The sequence below is a fragment of the Microcaecilia unicolor genome, chromosome 13 (genome assembly GCF_901765095.1).
Source record: "Microcaecilia unicolor chromosome 13, aMicUni1.1, whole genome shotgun sequence".
In the NCBI taxonomy this organism is placed as follows: Eukaryota; Metazoa; Chordata; class Amphibia; order Gymnophiona; family Siphonopidae; genus Microcaecilia; species Microcaecilia unicolor.
Window position 1 is genome coordinate 45,902,782 of NC_044043.1, and position 24,580 is coordinate 45,927,361.

Sequence of the window (24,580 nt, forward strand, 5' to 3'; positions counted from 1 at the left end):
CAGTCTCAGTAAACAACCAGAATCTGAAGAGTGTATTTGTGACCATCCACTGGAGACAGAGATAAACTGAGCATTCTAAGGCTGCATGGTGCTCTTAATGAGTGAATCACACAGAACTATTTTGTTTCTCTGCCTCCCTTCTGCTGGTTGACAGATGTAACCCACTAGTTCTGGACTTATCCAGTATGGATGCTAAGAAAACAACTTTAAACCAAACCAAGTCATCCACTCTACTGACACAGAGATAGCTTGCAGCACAGAAGCAAAAGATAAGCAACACTCACTACCCAGTGACCAATGAAATCTTTACTGTGACTAAATTTTTTTTTTCTAATATTCTTTAAGCTACTGCCCCCTCCGTGTCCCTGAGAGCAGCCATTTTTATAGAAGTATAACAGTTGATCTCACACAGCATCCATCTAGGCCATTTGGTGTAGAAGGATGGAGTGCAAGATAAAGTTCAGAGGATGTTGTCCTGGACCTCTCTCATGACATGCAGATTTCACACTGTGAGAGGCTGACATATTGATAACATTTATTACAAATAATTTTGTTCATCTACAGCATGTACGAGACTGGAATCAGAGAGGTGAATGAATCTGTCTGCAAGAGAGCCCCAAAGATACAGAGGCAATACTTGGAGGGAGGGAGGATATGCCAATGTATGAAAAGCTGAATTTAAGTGAGAAAGAATCTGTACTACGATGAGACAAGGGCAAAATATCTCACAAAGGCACTAGGCCAAAAAGACAAAAGTGAGTGATAGAAGATGAACAACTCAAGCTCAAGCTAATAAAACTCATCATCTCAGTGCAGCGGTTTAATTCTATTTAATTTTCACTATTGGAAACACAGGGTGTAAGAGAAAGGAAAAATACAATAATACAGTAAATGACGGCACATAAAGACCCATACAGTCTCCTCTGAACCAAATAATTTCTTTTCATTTTGTTAGCCAAAAATGTAGACAGAAGCAATCCTCACATAAAAGTGGGTGTCGCAGCTTTCTGGTTCCTCTTCCTGGTGGTGATCCTCCCAAATCCATAGGTGCTGTCAATTGCTTCTCACAATGCCTGCAGAGGCTCAAATTCAAGTTTGAGCTCTTTCAGTTGGGGAGCGTGTGGTGTGGTTCCTCCATTCAGAAATTGACAAACATTAAACACTTACTTTGTCTCGGCCTACACCAGTCTCTGGATGGTGTGTCAAAAGACAGTGCCTGCCTTCCTAGTAAAAAGGCACCAACTCTTAATTCCATCTGTTTCAAGACTTGAAGTCTGCCTGAAGAACCAGATATCATTACTTGATCCTCTGGCTGCAGATTTGATGCAAACATATTCCTGCATACAGTTAAAAGAAAAAAGAGTTCATGTAAAAAGTTTATATTCTTATGCTATCTCTCCTCCTGATATGTTTGCTTATACACAGTTGAGGCACTTTTTGTCTTCGGCTGACATAAGGTCTAAAGTGTGTCGAGAGGATTCATTTTTGGAGGACTTGTGTGAGGACTCCAAGGTTACAAAGGGGCTTATTACTTGCCTATATTCATATCAGCGTAGGCAGGCAAGGGGCTTGGTGGCCTATAGAGCTAGCTGGAATAGGGAATTGGGTCTTAACTTAACTGAGAAGGAGTGGAATTTGATGGAACAAGCGTTATCTAGGATTTCTATTTTTGATCCCTTCAAGGAAAATGCTGTTAAAATATTCTATAGGTGGTATTTGACACCGGTTCATTTGAACCATATGTTCGAGTCATTCTGCCCACTGTGTTGGAGGAATTGTGGTCAGAGGGGGACAATGGGCCATATTTGGTGGTCATGTGGTAAAGTTAGGGCATTTTGGAAGGCTGTCCAGTTCCGTCTTCAAAGGTGGATTGGTCGGCCTATTAAATGGGCACTGGAAATTTTTCTTTTTCCTAAGAAACTACCGGGTTTGACCACATCACAGTCTCTGTTGGTGAGATATGCAATGCTGGCAGCCAGGATTACGTTGGCTGCCGAGTGGAAATCTCCTCAGGTACCTTCCTTGATAAAATGGGTGAATAAGATGTGGTATGTTTGTAAGATGGAGAAGCAATGTGCATTACGCTGTAAAATTTTGGCTACATGGGAAGCAATTTGGGAGCCTTTTGTTTCGAACTGCTCGTGAAGAAGCTTATGGTGGTGGAGCGGGGGCGGGGAATCTTGTGTGGGGTGGGCGGGTTTCGGGTGATGGGGTTGGAGGATTCAGGTGGGTGGGGGTGGGGTTTATAACTTAAAAAATCTTATTAAAACATATAAGTTTTATGTGTCTTTCGTGGTCTGGGGTTGGGCGCTTATTGTATTGAGTTTGCTCAGATGGATATTTTCTTGGCTCTGTTTGTGTTGGTTCAAAAACTGTTTTAATGGTTGCGTTTCTTTTTGTGTATTGTGCCATCCCATTGAATAAAGACTTCTTAAAACTAAAAAAAAAAAAAAAAAAAGTGGAGCTTTTATTAACACCTTCATTGTCAAGCCTTTAAGTCTAAAGGCACCTTTTATTAATATTTATCATATGCTATTTGTTGTGTTGGCGGTAAATAGCACTAAAAAGCATTAGAAAAAGGAGCTCTGATGTCTATTAGGAGTAGCCTAATGGTTAGAGTAGTGGGCTGAGAACCAGGGGAGCCTGGTTCAAATCCCACTGCAACTCCTTGGGTAAGTCACTTAACCCTCCATTGTCTCAGGTACAAACCTAGGCCCCCGATGCTCAAAGCTCCACCACCAAAGCAAACAGCACAGAAACATAGCCCTCCAATTCTCAAAGCTAACGGCACTCAAAGTATATGCAGGCTGTAAAAGCGAAAGCAAGGGGGATGAATTTCACAGTAAGTGCAGCTCCTGTGTGCATACATCAGGCAAACCCAAAAGCTGCTCAAATTTTTTTTCACTTGAAAAGCTTATATTTAAGCGCAGAAAACAGGTGTCAATGTGTGTTTTCACTTTCGGATTTGCTCGGATTCACACACATTTGTTTTTCAGTATTGGCACTTACAGGCTTGAACAGGCTTCCTTCTACTTCCAAAATAAATGAAAACCATCAGATTTTAAAGAGAAAAATCACAAGAAATTCTCTCTTCAACCCCCCCCCCCCCTCCCACCTGATGCCAGCTCTGAGCTAGCATTATTTTCCCAGCTTAACAGCAAGGTTTGCTTGTGCACTGTTCTCTGAGCATTGGGAGGGAATAGCAAATGACCTCGTTTGCATGCATTTCACTACATTTAAATACAATTTGCAACCATCTTTGGCATGCATGCTCTTTCCTGCGCTAGTGCCTTCTGAGCATTATGCACAGATTAGCACCACTGCTAGTCCAGCACTATTCAGCTTCAACACCAGCGTTAATTGTGAGCCTTCCAGGGACAGAAAAATATCTACTGTACCTGAATGTGGAGCACTTCGACAGCTTTTGGGGTTGCAGGCAGTATATAAGACATAAAAATTAATAGTGGACTCTGCAAACATAGTCACAGATGTAGTACAGAATACAGAACAACAATGGGACAAAACTTGTCCCCATCCCTACAAACTCAAACTCCATCCTCACAACAGTATAAAATCTCATTCATGTAAAAAGCAAGCGACCATCTTATCGAAAATGACAGAATTAGTGCAGTGGAGTTTGAGTTTGCGGGGACAGGGTGAGGATAGCGTCAAAGCTTGCAGGGACGGAGCAAGGATGGGGACAAACTTTGTCCGAGTCATTCTCTGTACAGAACACTACTGCGGGGAAAACACCATCTGTCTGGGGTAGGCAAGGTGCTAATGATTCCACCTGGAGACACGAGATGGATGCAATGAACATGTGAAACTGATTAAGTCCTATCAGCCTATGATACTAGCATTGTGTGTATGTATAAATAATCTTTACCAGCAGCCACAGAAACATTCAAGGACTCCAATGCCATATGTATCTCTCTTCCTGGTGGGATGGTGAGCAGATAGTGACACAGGCTTCTTATCTCAGGAGAAATACCACGTCCCTCGTTTCCTATCAATCAGTTAAATAAGAAAGTGAAAATTACTTTTACAGGTAAAGACTCCCAAAGTGATGCTGGTTTCAGTATTTGCAAGATGTGTAAGTTTGAAGCCAACCATAGCACCTAAAGATGGCAACTCCTACCAGACCAGCAGTATCTCAAGAACTTGTTATGTATCATCTTTCAGTGGCTTGTGACACATTTCATAAACAATCTGTGTTAAATTTTATGGCAGTGAAGGAAGGTTTTCCAATACACAACTGAAGCCTTTTGGAAATTACTTTCCGTTTGTCTTGCCCATTTCCACCATGTGTAAAGGGGAAAAGGATAGTGATAGGAGTGTACTACCGTCCGCCTGGCCAGGATGAACAGACAGAAGCAGAAATGTCAAAGGAAATTAGGGACGCAAACAAACTGGACCACACACTAATTATGGGTGATTTCAATTACCCCGATACTGACTGGGTAAATGTAACATCGGGACACGCTAGGGAGGTAAAATTCCTTCATGAAATCAAGGACACCTTTATGGAGCAGCTGGTACAGGAGCCAACGAGAGAAGGAAAAATTCTAGACCTAGTCCTTAGTGGAGTGCATGATCTGGTGCGGGAGGTAATGGTGCTGGGGCCGCTTGATAACAGTGATCATAATATGATCGGATTTGATATTAGCTTTGAAGTATACACAGGAAATCAAATACGTTAGCGTTTAACTTTATAAAAGGAGACTATGATAAAATGAGAAGAACGGTGAAAAGAAAACTTAGAGGAGCGACTGCGAGGGTCAAAAATTTACATCAGGCGTGGATGCTGTTCAAAAATACCATCCTGGAAGGCCAGACCAAATATATTCCGCATATTAAAAAAGGAGGACGGAAGACAAAACGACAGCTGGCGTGGTTAAAAAGTGAGGTGAAGGAAGCTATTAGAGCTAAAAGAAAATCCTTCAGAAAATGGAAGAAGGAACTGACTGAAAATAATAAGAAACAGCATAAGGAATGTCAAGTCAAATGCAAAGCGCTGATAAGGAAGGCTAAGAGGGACTTCGAAAAAAAGATTGTGTTGGAAGCAAAAACACATAGTAAAACTTTTTTTAGGTATATTAAAAGCAGGAAGCCAGCAAAAGAATTGGTTGCACCGCTAGATGACTGAGGAGTAAAAGGGGCAATCAGGGAAGACAAAGACGTAGCAGACAGATTAAATGAATTCTTTGCTTCAGTCTTCACCAAGGAAAATTTGGGTGGGATATCGGTGCCGGAAATGGTATTCGAAGCTGACGAGTCGGAGAAACTTAATGAATTCTCTGTAAACCTGGAGGATGTAATGGGGCAGTTCTACAAACTAAAGAGTAGCAAATCTCCTGGACCGGATGGTATTCATCCCAGAGTACTGATAGAATTGAAAAATGAGCTTGCGGAGCAATTGTTAGAAATATGTAATTTATCCTTAAAATCGAGTGTGGTACCAGAAGACTGGAGGGTCGCCAATGTAACGCCGATTTTTAAAAAAGGTTCCAGAGGAGATCCGGGAAATTATAGACCGGTGAGTCTGACGTCAGTGCCGGGCAAAATGGTAGAGACTATTATTAAGAACAAAATTACAAAGCATATTCAAAAGCATGGATTAATGAGACAAAGTTAACATGGATTTAGTGAAGGTAAATCTTGCCTCACCAATCTACTACATTTCTTTGATGGGGTGAACAAACATGTGGATAAAGGGGAGCCGGTTGATATTGTGTATCTGGATTTTCAGAAGGCGTTTGACAAAGTACCTCATGAAAGACTCCAGAGGAAATTGGAGAGTCATGGGATAGGAGGTAGCGTTCCATTGTGGATTAAAAACTGGTTAAAAGATAGAAAACAGAGAGTAGGGTTAAATGGTCATTATTCTCAATGGAGAAGACTTCGTGCCTTCTGTCTCGCTGCACCCTACGCCTGGAATAAACTTCCTGAGCCCCTACGTCTTGCCCTATCCTTGGTCACCTTTAAATCTAGACTGAAAGCCCACCTCTTTATCATTGCTTTTGACTTGTAACCACTCGCCTCCACCTCCCCTCCTCTCTCCTGTACACATTAATTGATTTGATTACTTTATTTTTGTCTATTAGATTGTAAGCTCTTTGAGCAGGGACTGTCTTTCTTCTATGTTTGTGCAGCGCTGCGTACGCCTTGTAGCGCTATAGAAATGCTAAATAGTAGTAGAAGGGTAGTTAGTGGGGTTCCCCAGGGGTCTGTGCTGGGACCACTGCTTTTTAACATATTTATAAATGACCTAGAGATGGGAGTAACTAGTGAGGTAATTAAATTTGCTGATCACACAAAGTTATTCAAAGTTGTTAAATCGCGGGAGGATTGTGAAAAATTACAAGAGGACCTTAAGAGACTGGGTGTCTAAATGGCAGATGACGTTTAATATGAGCAAGTGCAAAGTGATGCATGTGGAAAAGAGGAACCCGAATTATAGCTATGTCATGCAAGGTTCCATGTTAGGAGTCACGGACCAAGAAAGGGATCTAGGTGTCGTCGTTGATGATACGTTGAAACCTTCTGTTCAGTGTGCTGCTGCGGCTAAGAAAGCAAATAGAATGTTAGGTAAAGGAAAGGAATGGAAAACAAAAATGAGGATGTTATAATGCCTTTGTATCGCTCCATGGTGCGACTGCACCTCGAATATTATGTTCAATTCTGGTCGCTGTATCTCAAAAAAGATATAGTGGAATTAGAAAAGATGCAGAGAAGGGCAACGAAAATGATAAAGGGGATGGAACAACTTCCCTACAAGGAAAGGCCTAAGCAGTAAGGGCTCTTCAGCTTGGAGAAAAGGCGGCTGAGGGGAGATATGATAGAGGTCTATAAAATAATGAGTGGAGTGGAACGGGTAGATGTGAAGCGTCTGTTCACGCTTTCCAAAAATACTAGGACTAGGGGGCTTGCGATGAAGCCACAATGTAGTAAATTTAAAACGAATCAGAGAAAATGTTTCTTCACTCAATGTATAATTAAACTCTGGAATTCATTGCCATAGAATGTGGTAAAGGCGGTTAGCTTAGCGGAGTTTAAAAAAGGTTTGGACGGCTTCCTAAAGGAAAAGTCCATAGACCGTTATTAAATGGACTTGGGGAAAATCCACTATTTCTGGGATAAGCAGTATAAAATGTTTTGTACTTTTTGGGATCTTGCCAGGTATTTGTGATCTGGACTGGCCACTGTTGGAAACAGGATGCTGGGCTTGATGGACCTTTGGTCTTTCCCAGTATGGCAATACTTATGTACTTATGATGGCAGTAAGACACTGTTAAATAAGATAATGTCAGGGCCATAACTTGAGGTAGTGAGAGAGCAAAGCTACAGAGAGGGCAGTAAGAAGGACAGACAATGGCTGAAATACAAGCATGTGCTGACAGTGGATGAAAGTCTAGGATGACTGCTGCTCTACTCCTACTATTAGGGTCGGAAAAGGTACAGAGTGAACGCTCTGGAATGTATTGCCAGAGAATGTGGTAAAAGCAGTTAACATAGCAGGGTTTTAAAAAGGTTTGGATAAGCTCCTGAAGATAAAGTCCATAAACTGTAATAAGGCAGACTTGGGGTAAGAAGATCGAAACTTGCTACTTGTGGGATCCTGCAGCTATGTGTTACCTGGATTGACCACTGATGGAAACAGGATATTGGGCTTAATGGACCCTTTCATCTGACTCAGTATAGCAATTCTTATATCCTTAACAGGACTGGGAATCAGAGTGGAAGGGATGAAGGCAGGAGAGTGGGAGGGTGGGTTACAAGTAAAAACATACACAATTAAAGAGCTAATACACATAAAACATAATATGCATTATATAAATAAAATGTGTTAACTCTTATTAGCAACAAAATACAACAGATAGTAACAACACAATCATACAAAACCAAAAACAAGCACAAAAAAAAAAAACATTCACCATGATTAACTGCATTATCTAGGAATAGTTTTGTTCAATAAAACAAGAGTGCTTAAAAAGCAGGATAAAACATACTACAGAATGCCTGTGGAATAAATATGCCTTTAAACAGCTTTCTGAAGGGTAAAAACTGGGTAAGGGTCCGCAAACCAACAAATGCATAGAGAGGGACCACCTATTAAAAATGCACATTCACAAATCTCTACTAAATGTAAACAGTTCAGGAATATTAAGTGAAAAAGGAGCAAAAAGAAAATCATATCTCACCCCCAATCTTCCCAACAAAACCGTGTGATAAAGCATACAACATACCCAAAACTAACAATGTAGGCTTCTCCCACAGAAATTCTGAGCAGCTGATAACAGGATCATCGCCCACTGTGTCAGATTTTCCAGTGGTTCCTATAACCTGCCAGCCCTGCTTTATTTTAGCCTGAAAAAAATATATATATGGTTACATATAATACACCCATGCATTACATCTAAGCAAACACACATGCAGTTTACACATGATTAGTTTGAAAGCACCCTCATGAGGCTGCCGCTTGAAGTCTCCTTAGCCATTTTAAAGAACCAGTGGCAGTAGAGTGAGGATCTTTCCTGCCTGTAAGAGGCCACTAAACCACCAGGATTTACTGAGGTACAATCGGGGAGGGTACCCAGGGCTGGAGGGGAGGCAAGACTCGACTCACCTACACTTCCGCAGAATCCAACCTCATGGGATTCCCAAAGGGTCTGGGTCCATCCCTTGGGATTTCCGCTAACCCCATGTAGCTCTCTAGTTCAATTCCCAGAGCTGGACAGAAGAAGCCACTGATTTTTCTGTTCTCACAATGAAGCTCGCCACTCTTTATAGATCTGAATATACTAGCAGGTCACCCCTCATATTCTACTTAAAAACGTTTCATGGCTAGATCCAGGTCAATCTGGATTCAGACCTGGTTATGGTACAGAAACGGTCCATGACCTTCACAGAAACCGAGACAAGGGATTCGCCTCGATGTTAGTATTGCTTGATTTCTCTGCAGTTTTTGACACTATGGATCATGATATCTTGCTAGCACGACTGACAGAAACAGGTAACAATGGAACAGTACTTGCTTGGTTCATCCTACCTATCAGACAGGCAACAATCCATAATGTTTGGCAGCAACTCATCACCACCATGGACACTGACCTGCAGGGTACCACAAGGATCGATACTGTCACCTATTCTGTTCAATATCTACCTCAAACCACTAGTTGAGCTGATTTGGTCAATGGACACTCAGTTCTACATCTATGCGGATGATGTGCAGCTACTCATACCCATTGAACCTGACTTACCTACAGCCTTGAATAAACTGATTATCTGTCTAACATCAATTCAAGAATGGGCTAAACACAACAAACTTTGAACCCAAGTAAAACTGAGCTTCTCTGGGTCCCTAACACAAGTGGATACATACCTGACATCAAAATCCCTTTTGGGAAGTATGAACTCCCCCTCAAATCACAAGTCAGAAACCTTGGAATACAGTTAGATTCAACACTTGCTCTGCTTCCCCAAATCCAAGCAACCTTCAAGAGCTGTTTCTACTATTTGCGACAGCTACGCTGCCTCTCTCCTTACATTAAGAAGGTAAATCTTATCCCAGTTGTACATGCCATGATAACATCAAGACTGGATTAAAACTCTATGTCTCATCTTCAAGGCCCTGAAAGGAAATGGCCCCAAGTACCTGAAAAATAGGATAATCCTCCACACACCGCCAAGGACACTAAAGTCCTCCCAAGGACTTTCACTAACCACACCCTCTCCAAAAGACATTACACGATGTGATACCCGCAAGCGAGCCTTCTCCGGAGTAGTCCCCCACACTCTGCAATGCACTGCCTGAAAGGCTGCGCTTAACATAAGACTATCTCTACTTCAGGAAGCAGGTGAAAGCTTGGCTCTTCAACCAGGCCTTTAATGGAAGAAGTAACTAACTCGTTAGTCTCACTCACACAAGGAGTACTCAGGCTGCATATACTGCAGCAGGACATGTTTATCCACTCCTACTCTAGCTGAGATAACATTTAACCATTTCTCTGACCTCATGTGCAACTTTCTTTAAATTAATCACCTTACTTTCTAACTCTTCCTACTTTCTTACCCTTCTATGTTACATCTTTGCTCTACCCTTCGCTATCACCTATAATGTTCTATTACGTATTGTGTTGACATTGTAAATAGTATACCATGCCATACTTTGTATTGTTTTTGAATATTTTTACTGCTGTAATTGTCTATTGCTCATGCTTGACCCATTCTTACTGTACACCGCCTTGAGTGAATTCCTTCAAAAAGGCGGTAAATAAATCCTAATAAAGACAGATACGTAATTATAAAAAAAAAAAGTGCAAAGGTATGACATATAGCATACTATGCCATAATATGTACGTTATACAAACCCTAAAAAAATAAATGTAAACCAGGCAAACAAGAAAGGTCCATCACATTCCTTATCTCTCTTTTTCAAAACCTTTTGTGGGGGTGAGGGTGAGGGGGCGGTGAGAAGAGAGTTTCTTTCCAGATTTCTGCACAGCTCCAGAGTCTATGAAAGTTCATCAGAAAATTGTACAATGCTGCCCTCATGTGGCCAACATGGGGAAGGAGCTTTTTAAGCAACACTATTTTGCAAGCTCTTTGGCATGTATACAAAATGCAGCAAAATTTAAAAGGATAAAAACACAGCAAAATGCAAAAACTGGACCAACTCTGACTCCAGCTTCAAAATAAAAACTTACAATACTATATAGTCAATCATTTTATACTTTTTGTTTTTGCAAAGTTCTTTGTTCAGACTTCAAGTAAATATATTTTGTGGTGTATTAGTTCAAATTTTCTACATAAAGACATATCCTGTGTTTCTGTAATTAATCACATTTCTATTAGATTTACTATAAGTCAGGGTTGAAGGTTTGGTGTACCGACTTCACAGTCCTGCTACTTAATAGGTTTATTTTGTGAATGTGTTCATTGGATAGCAATGATGACATCAAGCAAGGCAGGCAACCCCTAGGACTGCCTGGACTACAGGTTCAATTTAAAATACTTCAGAAGATAGGATATGCCATACCAGGTCAGACTAAAGATCCATCAGATCCAGCACCCTGTCTCTGACAGTGGCAAATCCACCTCACAAGTACCTGGCAGGATCAAAGGAGTAGATTAATTCCTTTCTGCTCATAGCCAAAGCTAAGCAGTGGTTTTCCCAAGCCTGCACGGCCGGTAAGCTTATTTACTCTTCCTTCACAAACTTTTCTAAACCCTTTTAAAACTTAACTATGCTAATTGCCTTGACCAAATCTTAAGGACATATGAATAGCCATACTGGGTCAGATCAATGGTCCATCTAGCCTAGTATTCTGCTTCCAACAGTGGCCAATCCAGATCACAAGTACCTGGCAGAAACCCAGTTAGTAGCAATATTCCATGTTACTAATCCCGGGGAAAGCAGTGGCTTCCCCCATGTCCATTTCAATAACAGATTATGGCAATGGTTCCCAAACCTGGTCCTGGAGGCACTCCAGTCAGTCAGATTTTTAGGATATCCATAATGAATATTCATGACAGTGATTTGCATGCAGTGGCAGCAGTGCATGCAAATCTCTCATGAATATTCATTGTTGATATCCTAAAAAACCTGACTAGTGGGAGGGGAGGGGGAGGCCCTCCAGGACCAGATCTGGAACCATTGAACTATGGACTTTTCTTCCACTGACAAATTTCACAGATAGAATTTTTTCACTTGGCATATAGTTTTCTCATATTGGTACTATCTGAAAGATAGTACAAAATTTACTCATTTTACTCCATTTATGATTTTATAGACCGCTATCCAGTTTAGTCTTTTTTCAAAGGGAAGTGATTCCATCTTCTTTATCATGTTGGTCACCCTTCTCTGTCCCTTTTTATAAAATTCAGCTATACCTTTTGGAGATGGACTGACCAGAACCGCACAATGCATTCAAGGTATAGTGGCAGAACGGACAAATACAGAAGCATAACATTCTCTATCCCTTTATATATAGCTTACAATTCTATTTGCTTTTTCTGACTGCCATTACATCACTTTCAACGTACTCGCCACGATCCTTTCCTTAGATGGTGACTACTAATACAGGACCTCACATCATGTGGCTACAAGTTAGAAAAATAATCTCATTCTGTGCTTGCCCATGTTAACTTTTATCTAGTTAGACACCCATTCCCCTATTCTCACCAGGTCTTCTACAACTCCTCACAATTCACTCTTGATTTAACAACTCGAATCTCTGAGATTCCCTTTCCCCCCCCCCCCCCCCCAAAACAGAAGTAGGCCCTCTCCACGCCTACCTTATAATGGTGATTTAGTGGCATAGTTGGGGCAGGAGCAATCCCCAGGTGCTCCTTCCCATGCTGTCTCCACTGTCAAAATGGCTGCCACAACCTGCCCATGCCAACTCCAATCTCAAAATTACTGCTGCTGGAGGTCATTGCAGCCATTTTGACAATGGAGATGGCATGGGCAGGAGTGACTAGAGATTGCTCCTGCCTCGACTATGCCACTAGACCACCAGTGATTTAAAGGTAGACCAGGGAGCATCCTATTTCTGTTTGAGAGGGAAGGGGGTGCATGCCATGCCGTAGTGTCGATTTGGAGCAGAAGCAGCTAGTTTTGGTTTCAGCTTTGGATAAAACGAGTGGCAAATTTTGGTCACAGATTCCGTTTTCAGCCTATAATGAAACATTTCAGTAGCTCTCTACTCAGGAACCTCATGAAAGACTATGTCAAATGGCTTCTGAAATTCCAGATACACCACTAAATCTGTGCTGATTCTGCCCTGAGCCAAGCCTGTCTATATAGCCAGTAATTTTTTTTTTTTTCAAAACAGCTTCTACTGACCGGCCTGGCACAGACATGAAGCTCATCCATCTATGGTTTCCCAGATCAATAGAACAAAAAAGTGAGGACAGCTGAAGGAAGAAGTCAAATAGTCTTTAATATAACTTCCTCCTTCAGCTGTCCTCACTTTTTTGTTCTATTGCCTTTGTTGCACGTGAGGGTTTCCTCCTCCTTTTTGTTTTCTTCTGTCTCCCAGATCAACCCAGGAGCCCTTTTTAATGGTTGGCATCACACTGGTTGCCCTCAGGTACCATAGAGCTGATTCTAATGATTCACAACCTATTACTAATAATTTATTTCAATTTAAGTTCTTCCAGAAATCGGGGGTGTGTACCATCCAGCCCTGATGCTCTGTTAGTCTTAAAAGTTTATTCGTTTGCTCCATTACAACTTCCAGGTTCACAGTGACACCACTATGTGCTTCAGCTCCTCCAAATTATTGCCATCAATGACATGGGTATCTCCCTGCCATCCTGGACAGTAAAGACCAAAGCAAAGAACTCATTTACTTCCCTGTTTATTAAGCCATGCAAGCGGTTGCTGTGCGCTAATGTTGTCAAAGCCCACTTTGAATGGGCTGTGTCGGCATTGTCACGCAGCTTAGTAAACAGGGGGGGGGGGGATTAGTTTTTCTGATATGGCCTAAAGCTAGAGTAGTTCAACCTCTCATCAGATCTAGAACCAGCTTCTCCATGAAGCAGATATTTACCGTATGGCATCTAGAGATTTTACCTCCCTGCAGTGGAGATAACAAAAATCTCCCATTATTACTGTGTGTTGACAATTTTATTAACTTTTCTGTTAGAATTTTTTCCTCATCCTGGCTGGGCAGACACTGGTATACCCTCACTGCTGAACTGTTTCCTGTAGAACTTTTGTCCTGTTTCGCTCTATGCCACCCTTAACGAAGAAGCACCTCTCCAGGGAAGAAGGTAAAACCCAGATCCTCTGGATCCTCAGAGTACCACCCACTATTTTGTTTAGAGTGCAGCAGTCCTTCGCCAAAGTCCAGCACTCATTCACAATGCTTTTCCCCAGAAGGGCCGCATCCTCCCCAGGATCCAGCATTCATCCTCCCCCCCCCCCCCCCCCCCCGAGAAGGACCGCATCCCCCTGGATCTAGCACTGACTCCCCCCAGAAGGACCACATCCCCCAAGATTCAGCACTCATTCCCCCCAAAAGGGCCCTATCGCCCTGGATCCAGAACCCATCCCCCTCCCCACCCCCAGAAGGGCCCTATCACCCTGGATCCAGCACCATTTTCTCCCAAAAGGGCTGCATGAACCTGGATCCAGCACCTCCCCCCTCTCCCCAAGGAGCTCCTTCCCCCTAGATCCAGAACTCATTCACTGTTTTCTCCCAGAATGGCCACATCCCCCTGGATCCAGCACTGCTCTCTCCCACCCCACCCCACCCCCAAAAAAGGGCTGCATCCCCTTGGATTCAGCACCCATTCCCCCTAGAAGGGCCCTATCATCCTGGATGGCTACATACAGCTGGATCCAGCGCTCATCCCCCCCAAATGGAATTTACTCCCCTTAAGCTCTTGTTTCCCCCAGGGGGCTGCCTTCACCTAGATCCAGCTTTGTTTTATTCAAGGGGAATCAGTACCAGGTTGGCTGCAGCCCTACTGAGCAAAAACAGTGCTAGATCCAGGTAGGGACAGCCCTTCTGGGGTGGAATGAGTGATGGATCCAGAGGGATAGAGCCCTTTTTTTGGTGGTGGTGGTGGGGGGTGGAATAAGTAAGCAGGTGGAAGCATCCCTTCTTAGAGAAAACAGTGCTGGATCTGGGGGATGTCGCACTTTTGGGAGTGAATGGGTGCTGGATCCATAGTAATGCATTTCTTCTGGGAGAAAACAGTGCTGGATCCAGGGAGACAGAGCCCTTCTGGGGTCGGAAAGAGTACAGGATCCAGGTAGATGCACCACTTTTGGGGGTGAATGAATGCTGGAACCAGGTAGATGCAGCAATTTTTGAGATGAATGAGTGCAGGATCAAGGGGGATGCAGAAATGCGCTCCCCAGCCAACAAGGCTGGCATCTGTTATCACCAGGCACCAAGAAGAAAGCGCAAGAGGCATTCCTTGGCGCAGCATCCTGTCGGAGAGCCACCACTCAAGACTGAGCCCGGCCGCAGAGATCAACGTTAGTCTGTGTTGATATTCCTGGAACATCGGAGACCATTGTTGAAGCAGGGCAATCTGCAGAGGCCTCATATGCGCTCTCGCCCAAAGAACCACCTCCAAGGTGGCCGTCATCGACCCCAGCAGCTGGACAAAGTCCCAAGTTCGCGGGCGAGGCATCCGCAGGAGCAGACGGACCTGATTCTGAAGCTTGCACTGCCTTTGGTCGGGGAGAAAGACAAACCCTGAGGCAGTGTCGAACAGGACCCCCAAATACTCGAGAGATTGAGAGGGGGTCAGGTGACCTTTGGGTATATTGACCACCCAGCCTAGCGCCTGCAGGACTGTCACCACCCTGGCTGTGGCAAGATGACTTTCGGTTGCTGAATCTGCTCTGATGAGCCAGTCGTCAAGATAAGGGTAAACTCTGATACCCTCTCGCCTGAGACAGGCAGCTACGACCACCATTACCTTGGAAAATGTACGGGGAGCTGTGGCTAGGCCGAAAGGCAAGGCCTGAAACTGGAAATGCTTTCCAAACACCGCAAAGCGGAGGAACCACTGGTGTGGAGGCCAGATAGGAATGTGCAAATAAGCTTCTTTTAGGTCCAGAGACGTGAGAAACTCTCCTGGCTGTACCGCCGCAATGACGGAGCACAGGGTTTCCATGCGGAAATGTCGTACTCTGAGAGCCACGTTGACTCTTCGTAAGTCGAGGATCGGCCTGAAAAAACCGCCTTTTCGAGGCACAGCAAAATTAATGGAACAGTGGCCGCAGCTGCGTTCGGCAGGAGGCACCGTGATCACCGCTCCGAGGTGCAGCAAGACTTGTAAGGTCTCCTCTACCGCAGCCCGTTTTACGGCAGTGCCGCATCGGAATTCCAGTCGGTAACCTTCTCTGATCAGGTCCAAGACCCACTGATCCGAAGTAATCTTGGTCCAGTCCTCTAGAAAGAGGGAAAGACGTCCTCCTATTGCAGGAAAGGAGGAATGGACCGGCATCCCATCATTATGGAGGACGCCCCTGAACTCCTGGCCTTGACCCGGCCCCTGCAGAACGTTTGTCCGAGTGAAAGGAGTTCCTCTGCTGAAAACGGGCACGTTGAGAAAACCTAGCAGAGTGCCCCGGGCGATACCTGCAAGCTTCACGGAAGCAAGGTCTGGAAGAGGAGGGAAACACAGAACCCTTGGAAGAAGACCTCGGGCTATCCTCAGGTAACCGCTGGGGTTTAGATTCCCCCAGGTCTTTCACAATCTTCTCCAATTCCTCTCCAAATAACAGGAGGCCCCGAAAGGGTAGCCTCACCAGCCTTTGCTCAGAAGCAATGTCAGCCGCCCAATGCCGCAGCCAAAGAAGGCGGCGGGCGGACACCGCCACAGACACCTGTTTAGCTGAAGCTCTGACCAGATCATAAAGGGCGTCAGCCAAAAATGCCAGTATCCTTTAACAATACTTTGGTTTGAACCACGTGCTTCTATGCAACTATCAGCGGTACTCCATGAACTGGTTTAAACCTACTTTCTATCCTTTTTGCATGTTAGGGTGGAATTAGGCTAGTTGCACTTTCAGAACAGGCACCCCATCCCCAAAATGTTGACCAGTTCCTAACAAATCTGATCCATGCTTTGAGATACTGGAGCTCAACCTGGCTCTGGTACCCTGTATATGGAATGGGGAGCATATCCGTGCATGCTACAGTGGAGATCCTGGATTTTAATTTCCTACATTTAGCTTCCAAGATCTAAACCATGACAGCTGGCTTTCTATACATTCTCTAAAGTCCTATTCAATACATGAAGGAATTTAAGGTCACTTGGGTTGACACAGTATTTGCTCACTAGACAAAAAAAAAAAAAATAAAAACCCACAATGCTTCAAATGGCAACACTTGTGTAAATACTGCAGGTGGACTCTTACTTTCAAGAATTCTTGGAGACTGGAAGTGCTGTAAACCTCCATTACCTCCATGGCTCCAGCACTGGCCTTGCTGACTACTGGAGTCAGGGGGCAACTGTAAAGACAGAACAGAAAAATAAAGACAATAAACACCAGAGGACATACAAAAATAAACAATATATGATCATGTACAAGAACTAAGTCATACCCAAGGAAATGACCAGATAGGGTTAAAACAAACATAGTAACATAGTAGATGACGGCAGAAAAAAACCTGCCCAACAAGATAAATTCATATGTGCTACTTTTTGTGTTGTAAACGGGTACCTCTCTTGTGCAGCCAAGGATAGAACAATCTCCTCCAGCCACAGGCTCCTGGTACAATGAAGAAATAGATGTCCACCAGTAACTTCAATCTTAAGGACTTTTATTCCATGCAGGTTTCTAGTACACAGTTCCAACAGCAGCATAGCACATACCAGGATTCAATACAGGCTTACAGGCTCCAGTCTGGGCTCTTTATCCAGTGCACAATAAACAGTAATTCAATTCCCAAGACAAACAGTTCTTTCTGTTCATCATCACAGTTCAGTCACCAAGCAGCAGTTTCTACCTTCTATCCTTTTTACCTTCAGGAGAGGTCAATATTTTAGGGACTCCTTCTACCCAAGGGTTTTCCCCTGCAACAGCTTCAAAGTGAATTCAATACTTTTGGGACTTCCTCTCACCCAAGGAATTTCAGCCTGCTTCAGTACTTTAGGGACCTCCCTGCCCAAGGGTTTTCAGCCTGCAAATACTTTAGGGACCTCCCTGCCCAAGGGTTTTCAGCCTGCAACTGCTTCTCTCCTTCTGCTTCTCTCTACTGAACTGAACTGCTGGGACTCCTTCACACCTGCCTAATCAATCCCTGGCTTCAGCTCCCACCACCAATCATTCTCCTTCCATTAGCTACCTCACATCCAAACCAGCTGAGTTGAGCATTAGACTAATGAGACCAATGATGAGCTCCTGCACACAGGGTTTCCTAACTCTCTTTCCGCCTAGTAGCAGCCACTCTACCCAACCTGCCAGCTTACACCTATGTCTTCCCTGAGTGCAGCTAGGAGTCCAGTCCGGGTTCTTCATCTCACCCTCTGGCTCCTTGCCTGCAATGCCTTCTGGGACTTGTATTTCAGACTGAAACTGCCTTAACCCAACTATCCTGGAGGTGACTTTATCACAGTGTATACCTTTCCTTGATTTGTATCTGCCATTTTCAGGGCACAGACCGTAGAAGTCTTGCTCAGTACTAGCCCCGCCTCCCAATCACCAGCAAAATTATTTGTCAGCTTAGATAGTGAAAGCCCACGGTATAGTCATGTTCAAAAAGGGATCAGACAAGTTCATAGAAAGTAAGTCAATCGGTCAGAAATTTCACTTCCATTCCCATGCACCCCCAAAGTATGATTGCTGGAAATGGGCTGGGGAGGGGAACAGAAGGATTATACACACATTCTGTACTGTTTGCCCCTTTTAGGATCAAAATGCAAGGTGAGCTCTGACCTAGTCTTAATTCTGATGTTACAAATTTAAATTGACTGTAGACTCTCTCCATTCTAGACATCATTTCATTTAGTCATTTTTTGACCAAGAGAGAAGCTGAACAATACATACCTGTTCCCTTGGCTAGTGATCACCTTATCTACTCCCAGAAAATACGCAGAACGGAGGACTGCTCCCAGGTTCATGGGATCAAGAAGACCATCCAGTACCAACCACAAGAGTTGCTGGTTTAGGCACATCTCATTTGGACTTTCAGAATCTAAAGTTTCTTCAAAAGTCAGATAATGTAAGGGGCTGACTTCCATGCAGAGTCCCTGGTGGACATGGCCCTCACAGAGGGCATCCAACATTTTTCTTGAAACAAACTGCACAGGTACGTTACAGGCCTGGGCTTGCTGACAGGCTGCTTCCACTTCTGGTCTCTGTCGGCTCCGAGTGGATTTCAGGAACAATTTCAGAAAAGTTCTTCTGGACTGCATGAGAGCCATGTAACAGGGCGCAATGCCAAAAAGAATCTCAGTGTGTTTGTGCTTTTTGTCTGACCTTGCTCCCTCTTTACAAACTTTTCTCCTTTTCTTAACAAAATCATCATCTCTCAGAAGCCTAAACTCTGACGTTTTCTCTCTGGAACGAGAGCTCAAATTTTTTCTAGTGACATTCATTAACTTATGTGAATTCTTAAGATAAAGTTCTGATGCACTACAAGTTCTTTCGATGTGCTGTGGTTCACATGCTTGCGAACTGGTAGCACTGTGCTGCTTCCTTCTTGGATTCTGTAGCCCCTCCGAGATCTGAAGTGTACTATCATCAGGAACTCTGGCATCTCCCTTAATCCAATTAGCATCTAGCAACTCAGACTGCCGTGGTTTCCCTTTCACACAAAACTGTCTGACTGAGTGAAGACGGAATTTGTTGTTAAGCGCAAGAGACAGTCTGTTTGCTTTCCAGATACAATACGGCCAATTCCACACAGTCCCCGCACAAGTCATCTTTCTGTCTTCCCGACCTGTAAGCTGTGATATACTTATTTCACAGGCATCGGAGCAGGGGAGACACCGGGGTCCCGACAAGCAAGCATTTCTGCTGCAGCGCTGCACTAGATATGACACCACACGGATACATACATTCGAGCGTAGAACTTACAAGACACTAGATTTTGATAGTGTTATCAAGCAGCCGGTTTTCCACATTAGCCTCCTTTTTTTTTCTCTCTATCTTTTTTTAGCGCGACTCCACGTCTTCCTTCCTGCGAAAGTGATTACCTGCTGCTTTCTTCCACCGGCAGCCCGGCATGTGTGCGCAACACAGGACAGGAGGACGCACGTCGATGTCGTCACCCAGATCAGCTAACGCGACTTCCCATTCCGCGGTCATACTGATGCGCATGCGCTTTGCGGTTGCAGGTGTTTTGGAGCAAGGAGGTTTAATAGACAGGAGTGGAAGTGAGCCTATCTAGTCCACTGAAGCAAGGAAGCCAATTTGGTTAATCTCTGTTTCTACTCCCCCGCGCAACCGTCCGTCATCCCTAGTACACTCAAAACAAAGCAAGCAAATCTATGAACTGCTGCATCCACGTTGTCGTTTATTGTTGGGCCTTCTGTAACAAGTCTAAAACTGTTTCAGTTGGATAGGCAATGCTTTAAAAAGTGGAGGACAAAAGATTTCTTAAATGTTACTTATTGGACAGCTTTTTAATTTATTTGGAAGCTTCCCATATGTAGATATAAATATCATGAAATAACAATTGAATATCACTAAAACAGCTTACAAACTTATTATAGCTGGTAGAAACAACAATTTTAAAATCTACTACTACTTATCATTTCTATAGCGCTACTAGACGCAGCGCTGTACACTTGAACACGAAGAGACAGTCCCTGCTTGACAGAGCTTACAATCTAATTCGGACAAACAGGACAAACAAGAGATAAGGGAATATTAAGGTGAGGATGATAAAATAAAATAAGGGTTCTGAACAAACTCTGTATTTTTGTGCTCATTTATCTACACTAAAAACTAACTAACTAACTAACTAACTAAATACACTGTATACAATACAGATGGCAAAATTTCAGTGAGGATAGCCTGTTGTTTCCTCATGGGTTCATCTTAACTGTTGTAATCTGTATTGGGAAGACTGGTGTTATAAAGATAATGGAATATATTGAAATTAAATGGAAGTAGAATTAAATTCTTCTTTCATTGGGGCACATGGAACCACATCTTCATCTGCTTTGTAGAAGTTTTACCTTTTAGATACACAAATGGATTATTCTGCTTTGAACATGTGCAGGGGCAAGTGGTTTTATAAGTCAAAATAAAAATAATATTTTGTTTCATGCAGATCTCTTTTGTTTAAACATAAATGGGCTATGAGTCTCTAATGCAGCCCGTTGGTTTTCTTATATTTTGTTCTTGTGTTAACTTATACTGTGCCAAAACTGAAAACTCTTATCTCTATCTGGTCGATAATAAAAGGAGCTCATTGTGAACACAATCCACCTTAAAAAGGTTGTTTTGGGGCTGTGCATGAAGAATTGCGATACTGAATAAATAAATGTATGTTTGTGTTCCTAGTCATCCATTCTGTTTATATAATCCTTTCAAGAAATCTAGTTAATCTTATTAGTGGAGTATAACCACAGAGGCATGGTATGGCCACATTTTCAATATTTATTTATTGCATTTGTATCCCACATTTTCCCACCTTTTTGCAGGCTCAATGTGGCTTACAATATCTCATGAATAATGGAGATATGTAAGAAATAAACATTTAGTATTATAGAAGGATCTTGGGTAACATGATAATGTTGAAGCATCTAACAAAGTGGAAGTCCAAGATATAAAAATAGAGACTTTGATTACGGAAATGGTTTCTCTACGAAAATCAGTTAATCTGGTAATGAAGGACAGTCATGTTTCTTGTAAAAAAAGTGGAACTTCTGGAGAACCAATTAAGGAAAAATAACTTGAGAATGATAAATCTTCCTAAAATACCCTATATAGAGAGTTATATTACTAGTGACTTTTGCCTTTCATTTAGATAGGAACAATGTTTTGAAATTGTATTTCCGATACATGGCTGATAGTTTTTTGGGTTCAAAGATAAATATATTTCCTGATATATCAAGGGAATCGCAGACTAGGAGGTGTGAACTCTTGGCTTTTAAGCCAAGAATTATTGCCCTAGGTGGAACCTTCCTAGAGCGATTCCCTTGTAAGTGTTTTATTTTCTTATTACTTATTTGTTGAACCCAAGAAATTACAAGAGTTTGTGAAGTTAAAAGAACAGATGAAGAACCCTCTGCAGCAACTTCCTTTAGTTACCACTGTAGCGGCTGCAATTACCGATTAACCTTCCTTCCTCAGAAAATATGAATTTGTAAGATTAACCACTTGGTGTTTTTCTTATTTTCTTTGAGATTGTTTTCCTGATCTTGGATCCCCCAATTGTGGACAATTATATATATTGTTGAGATAAAATGTTTTTTCTTTTTTCCTTATATTAATTTCTGTTTTTCCTTACATTTACGTGATAAATGTGAATGTAATTAAGTAAAATGATAAATAAAACATTTTTTAAAAAAGCATGATATTAATATAACAAGCAGATAGTAAAGACAATTCTGGGTATGTGTGAAGGAGTTCATATTTGTTGGTCTTTGTGGTATGTCTTGTTAAAAAGATGGGTCTTCAGTAGTTTGTGGAAGTTGGTTAGTTCATGGATCGATTTTAAGTTACGCGGTAGTGCATTCAAAAAATGTGCGCTCAAGTAGGAAAAGGTTGACGCGTGCATTAGTTTGTATTTTAGCCCTTTACAGTTGGGGAAATGAAGGTTAAGGAATGTGCGGGACGATGTCTTAGCATTCCTCATTGGTAAGTCTATCAGGCCTGACATGTAGGCTGGGGCATCTCCATGAATGATTTTGTGGACCAAGGTACATATTTTGAACATGATGCGTTCTTTAAGAGGGAGCCAATGCAGGTTTTATCGTAGGGGTATAGCACTCTCATATTTTGTTTTCCCGAATATTTATTTATTTATTGCATTTGTATCCCACATTTTCCCACCTTTTTGCGGGCTCAGTGTGGCTTACAATAAGATATGAATAATAGAAATACATTTGTTACAACTTGGTTATGGATTACATTGTACAGAGTTGTGCGAGACATTCGAATATCATTAGGAATATAACAATGGGACATCAACATAAAAACACTGGAAGGAGACAATGGGAAGCTAAAATGGCAGTGTTAGACACAAAGACATATGGTGTACATAGTTCCGTGAATAAATGTATGATTGACTGGATTACGGGATGAGGGATCAGAAGTGGATGTATGTTGCATTGATGAACAGTGAGTATGGACTCTATGTGTTTTGGCTCTTTCCGTAAGTTCGTTCAAACAGGTGAGTCTTCAGTAGTTTACGGAAGGAAGCTTGTTCGTTAATCACTCTTAGGTTGCGCGGTAGTGTATTCCAAGACTGCGTGCTCATGTGGGAAAAGGTTGACGCGTGTAGCGTCTTGTATTTCAGGCCCTTGCAAGTGGGGAAGTGGAGGTTGAGGTGTGTTCGGGATGATCTTTTAGCGTTTCTGGGTGGTAGGTCTATTAACTCAGACATGTACACTGGGGCTTCGCCGTAAATGATCTTATGGACTAGTGTGCAAACTTTAAAAGTAACGCGTTCCTTAAGTGGAAGCCAATGTAATTTCTCTCGTAGTGGTTTTGCCCTTTCGTATCTTGGTTTTCCGAAGATGAGTCTAGCTGCTGTGTTCTGGGCTGTCTGAAGTTTCTTGATTATTTGTTCTTTGCATCCAGCGTAGAGTGCGTTGGTAATATGGTAATACTAGGGCCCCCCCCCCAAACCCACCTCCCCGCTCCCCCCGTTTTCTATTTCTGTTGATGGCTCTCTCATTCTCCCTGTCTCCTCAGCTCGAAACCTTGGGGTCATCTTTGACTCTTCTCTCTCCTTCTCTGCTCATATCCAGCAGATTGCCAAGACTTGTCGTTTCTTTCTTTACAACATCCGTAAAATCCGCCCCTTTCTTTCCGAGCACTCTACCAAAACCCTCATCCACACCCTTGTCACCTCTCGTTTAGACTACTGCAATCTGCTTCTTGCTGGCCTCCCACTTAGTCACCTCTCCCCTCTCCAGTCGGTTCAAAACTCTGCTGCCCATCTCGTCTTCCGCCAGGGTCGCTTTACTCATACTACCCCTCTCCTCAAGACCCTTCACTGGCTCCCTATCCGTTTTCGCATCCTGTTCAAACTTCTTCTACTAACCTATAAATGTACTCACTCTGCTGCTCCCCAGTATCTCTCCACACTCGTCCTTCCCTACACCCCTTCCCATGCACTCCGCTCCATGGATAAATCCTTCTTATCTGTTCCCTTCTCCACTACTGCCAACTCCAGACTTCGCGCCTTCTGTCTCGCTGCACCCTACGCCTGGAATAAACTTCCTGAGCCCCTACGTCTTGCCCCATCCTTGGCCACCCTTAAATCTAGACTGAAAGCCCACCTCTTTAACATTGCTTTTGACTCGTAACCACTTGTAACCACTCGCCTCCACCTACCCTCCTCTCTTCCTTCCCGTTCACATTAATTGATTTGATTTGCTTACTTTATTTATTTTTTGTCTATTAGATTGTAAGCTCTTTGAGCAGGGACCGTCTTTCTTCTATGTTTGTGCAGCGCTGCGTACGCCGTGTAGTGCTATAGAAATGCTAAATAGTAGTAGTAGTAGCCCAGCTAAGGAACAGGTTATTTTGAGTTAGTCTTCAGTGAACCAAACTTGCTTTCCTTGTGCCATCACTTTCCAGCAGGTAGGCAGTGTCTTAAAAGTTGCAGGATATTGTTTTTTGTTTGTTTGTTTGTTTGTTTGTTTTGTTTTCTTACATTTATATCTCACATTATCCCAACAAAGTCAGGTTCAATGTGGCTACATTTGAAAATACAGTGAGACAGAATAATAGAATTCAGTTATATCATGGGAACAAATAGATAGATATGACTGAAACATTTTAACAAAGTTGAGATTAGCATATATATACAACTGGGTATGTAAAAGTGTGTCCTTTAATGATACCATATGTTCAGAAATCCATAGCTATTAGTATAGGCAGTTATTTAAAGATTATCACATGCACACACCAGAACAGGCA

General features: G+C 42.8%; 1 protein-coding gene across 1 annotated transcript; it reads right to left on the reverse strand.

Moving 5' to 3' along the window:
* Positions 1 to 566: 566 nt before the first annotated feature.
* Positions 567 to 19,719, reverse strand: MRM1 (mitochondrial rRNA methyltransferase 1). Its single transcript, XM_030186075.1, has 5 exons — positions 18,524 to 19,719; positions 16,892 to 16,985; positions 8,247 to 8,367; positions 3,887 to 4,006; positions 567 to 1,337 (listed from the first exon to the last, which is right to left on the reverse strand). Exons 1-5 carry the CDS (start codon positions 19,399 to 19,401, stop codon positions 1,297 to 1,299), a joined length of 1,254 nt encoding a protein of 417 aa, XP_030041935.1. The 5' UTR covers positions 19,402 to 19,719; the 3' UTR covers positions 567 to 1,296.
* Between the last annotated feature and the right edge of the window lie 4,861 nt (positions 19,720 to 24,580).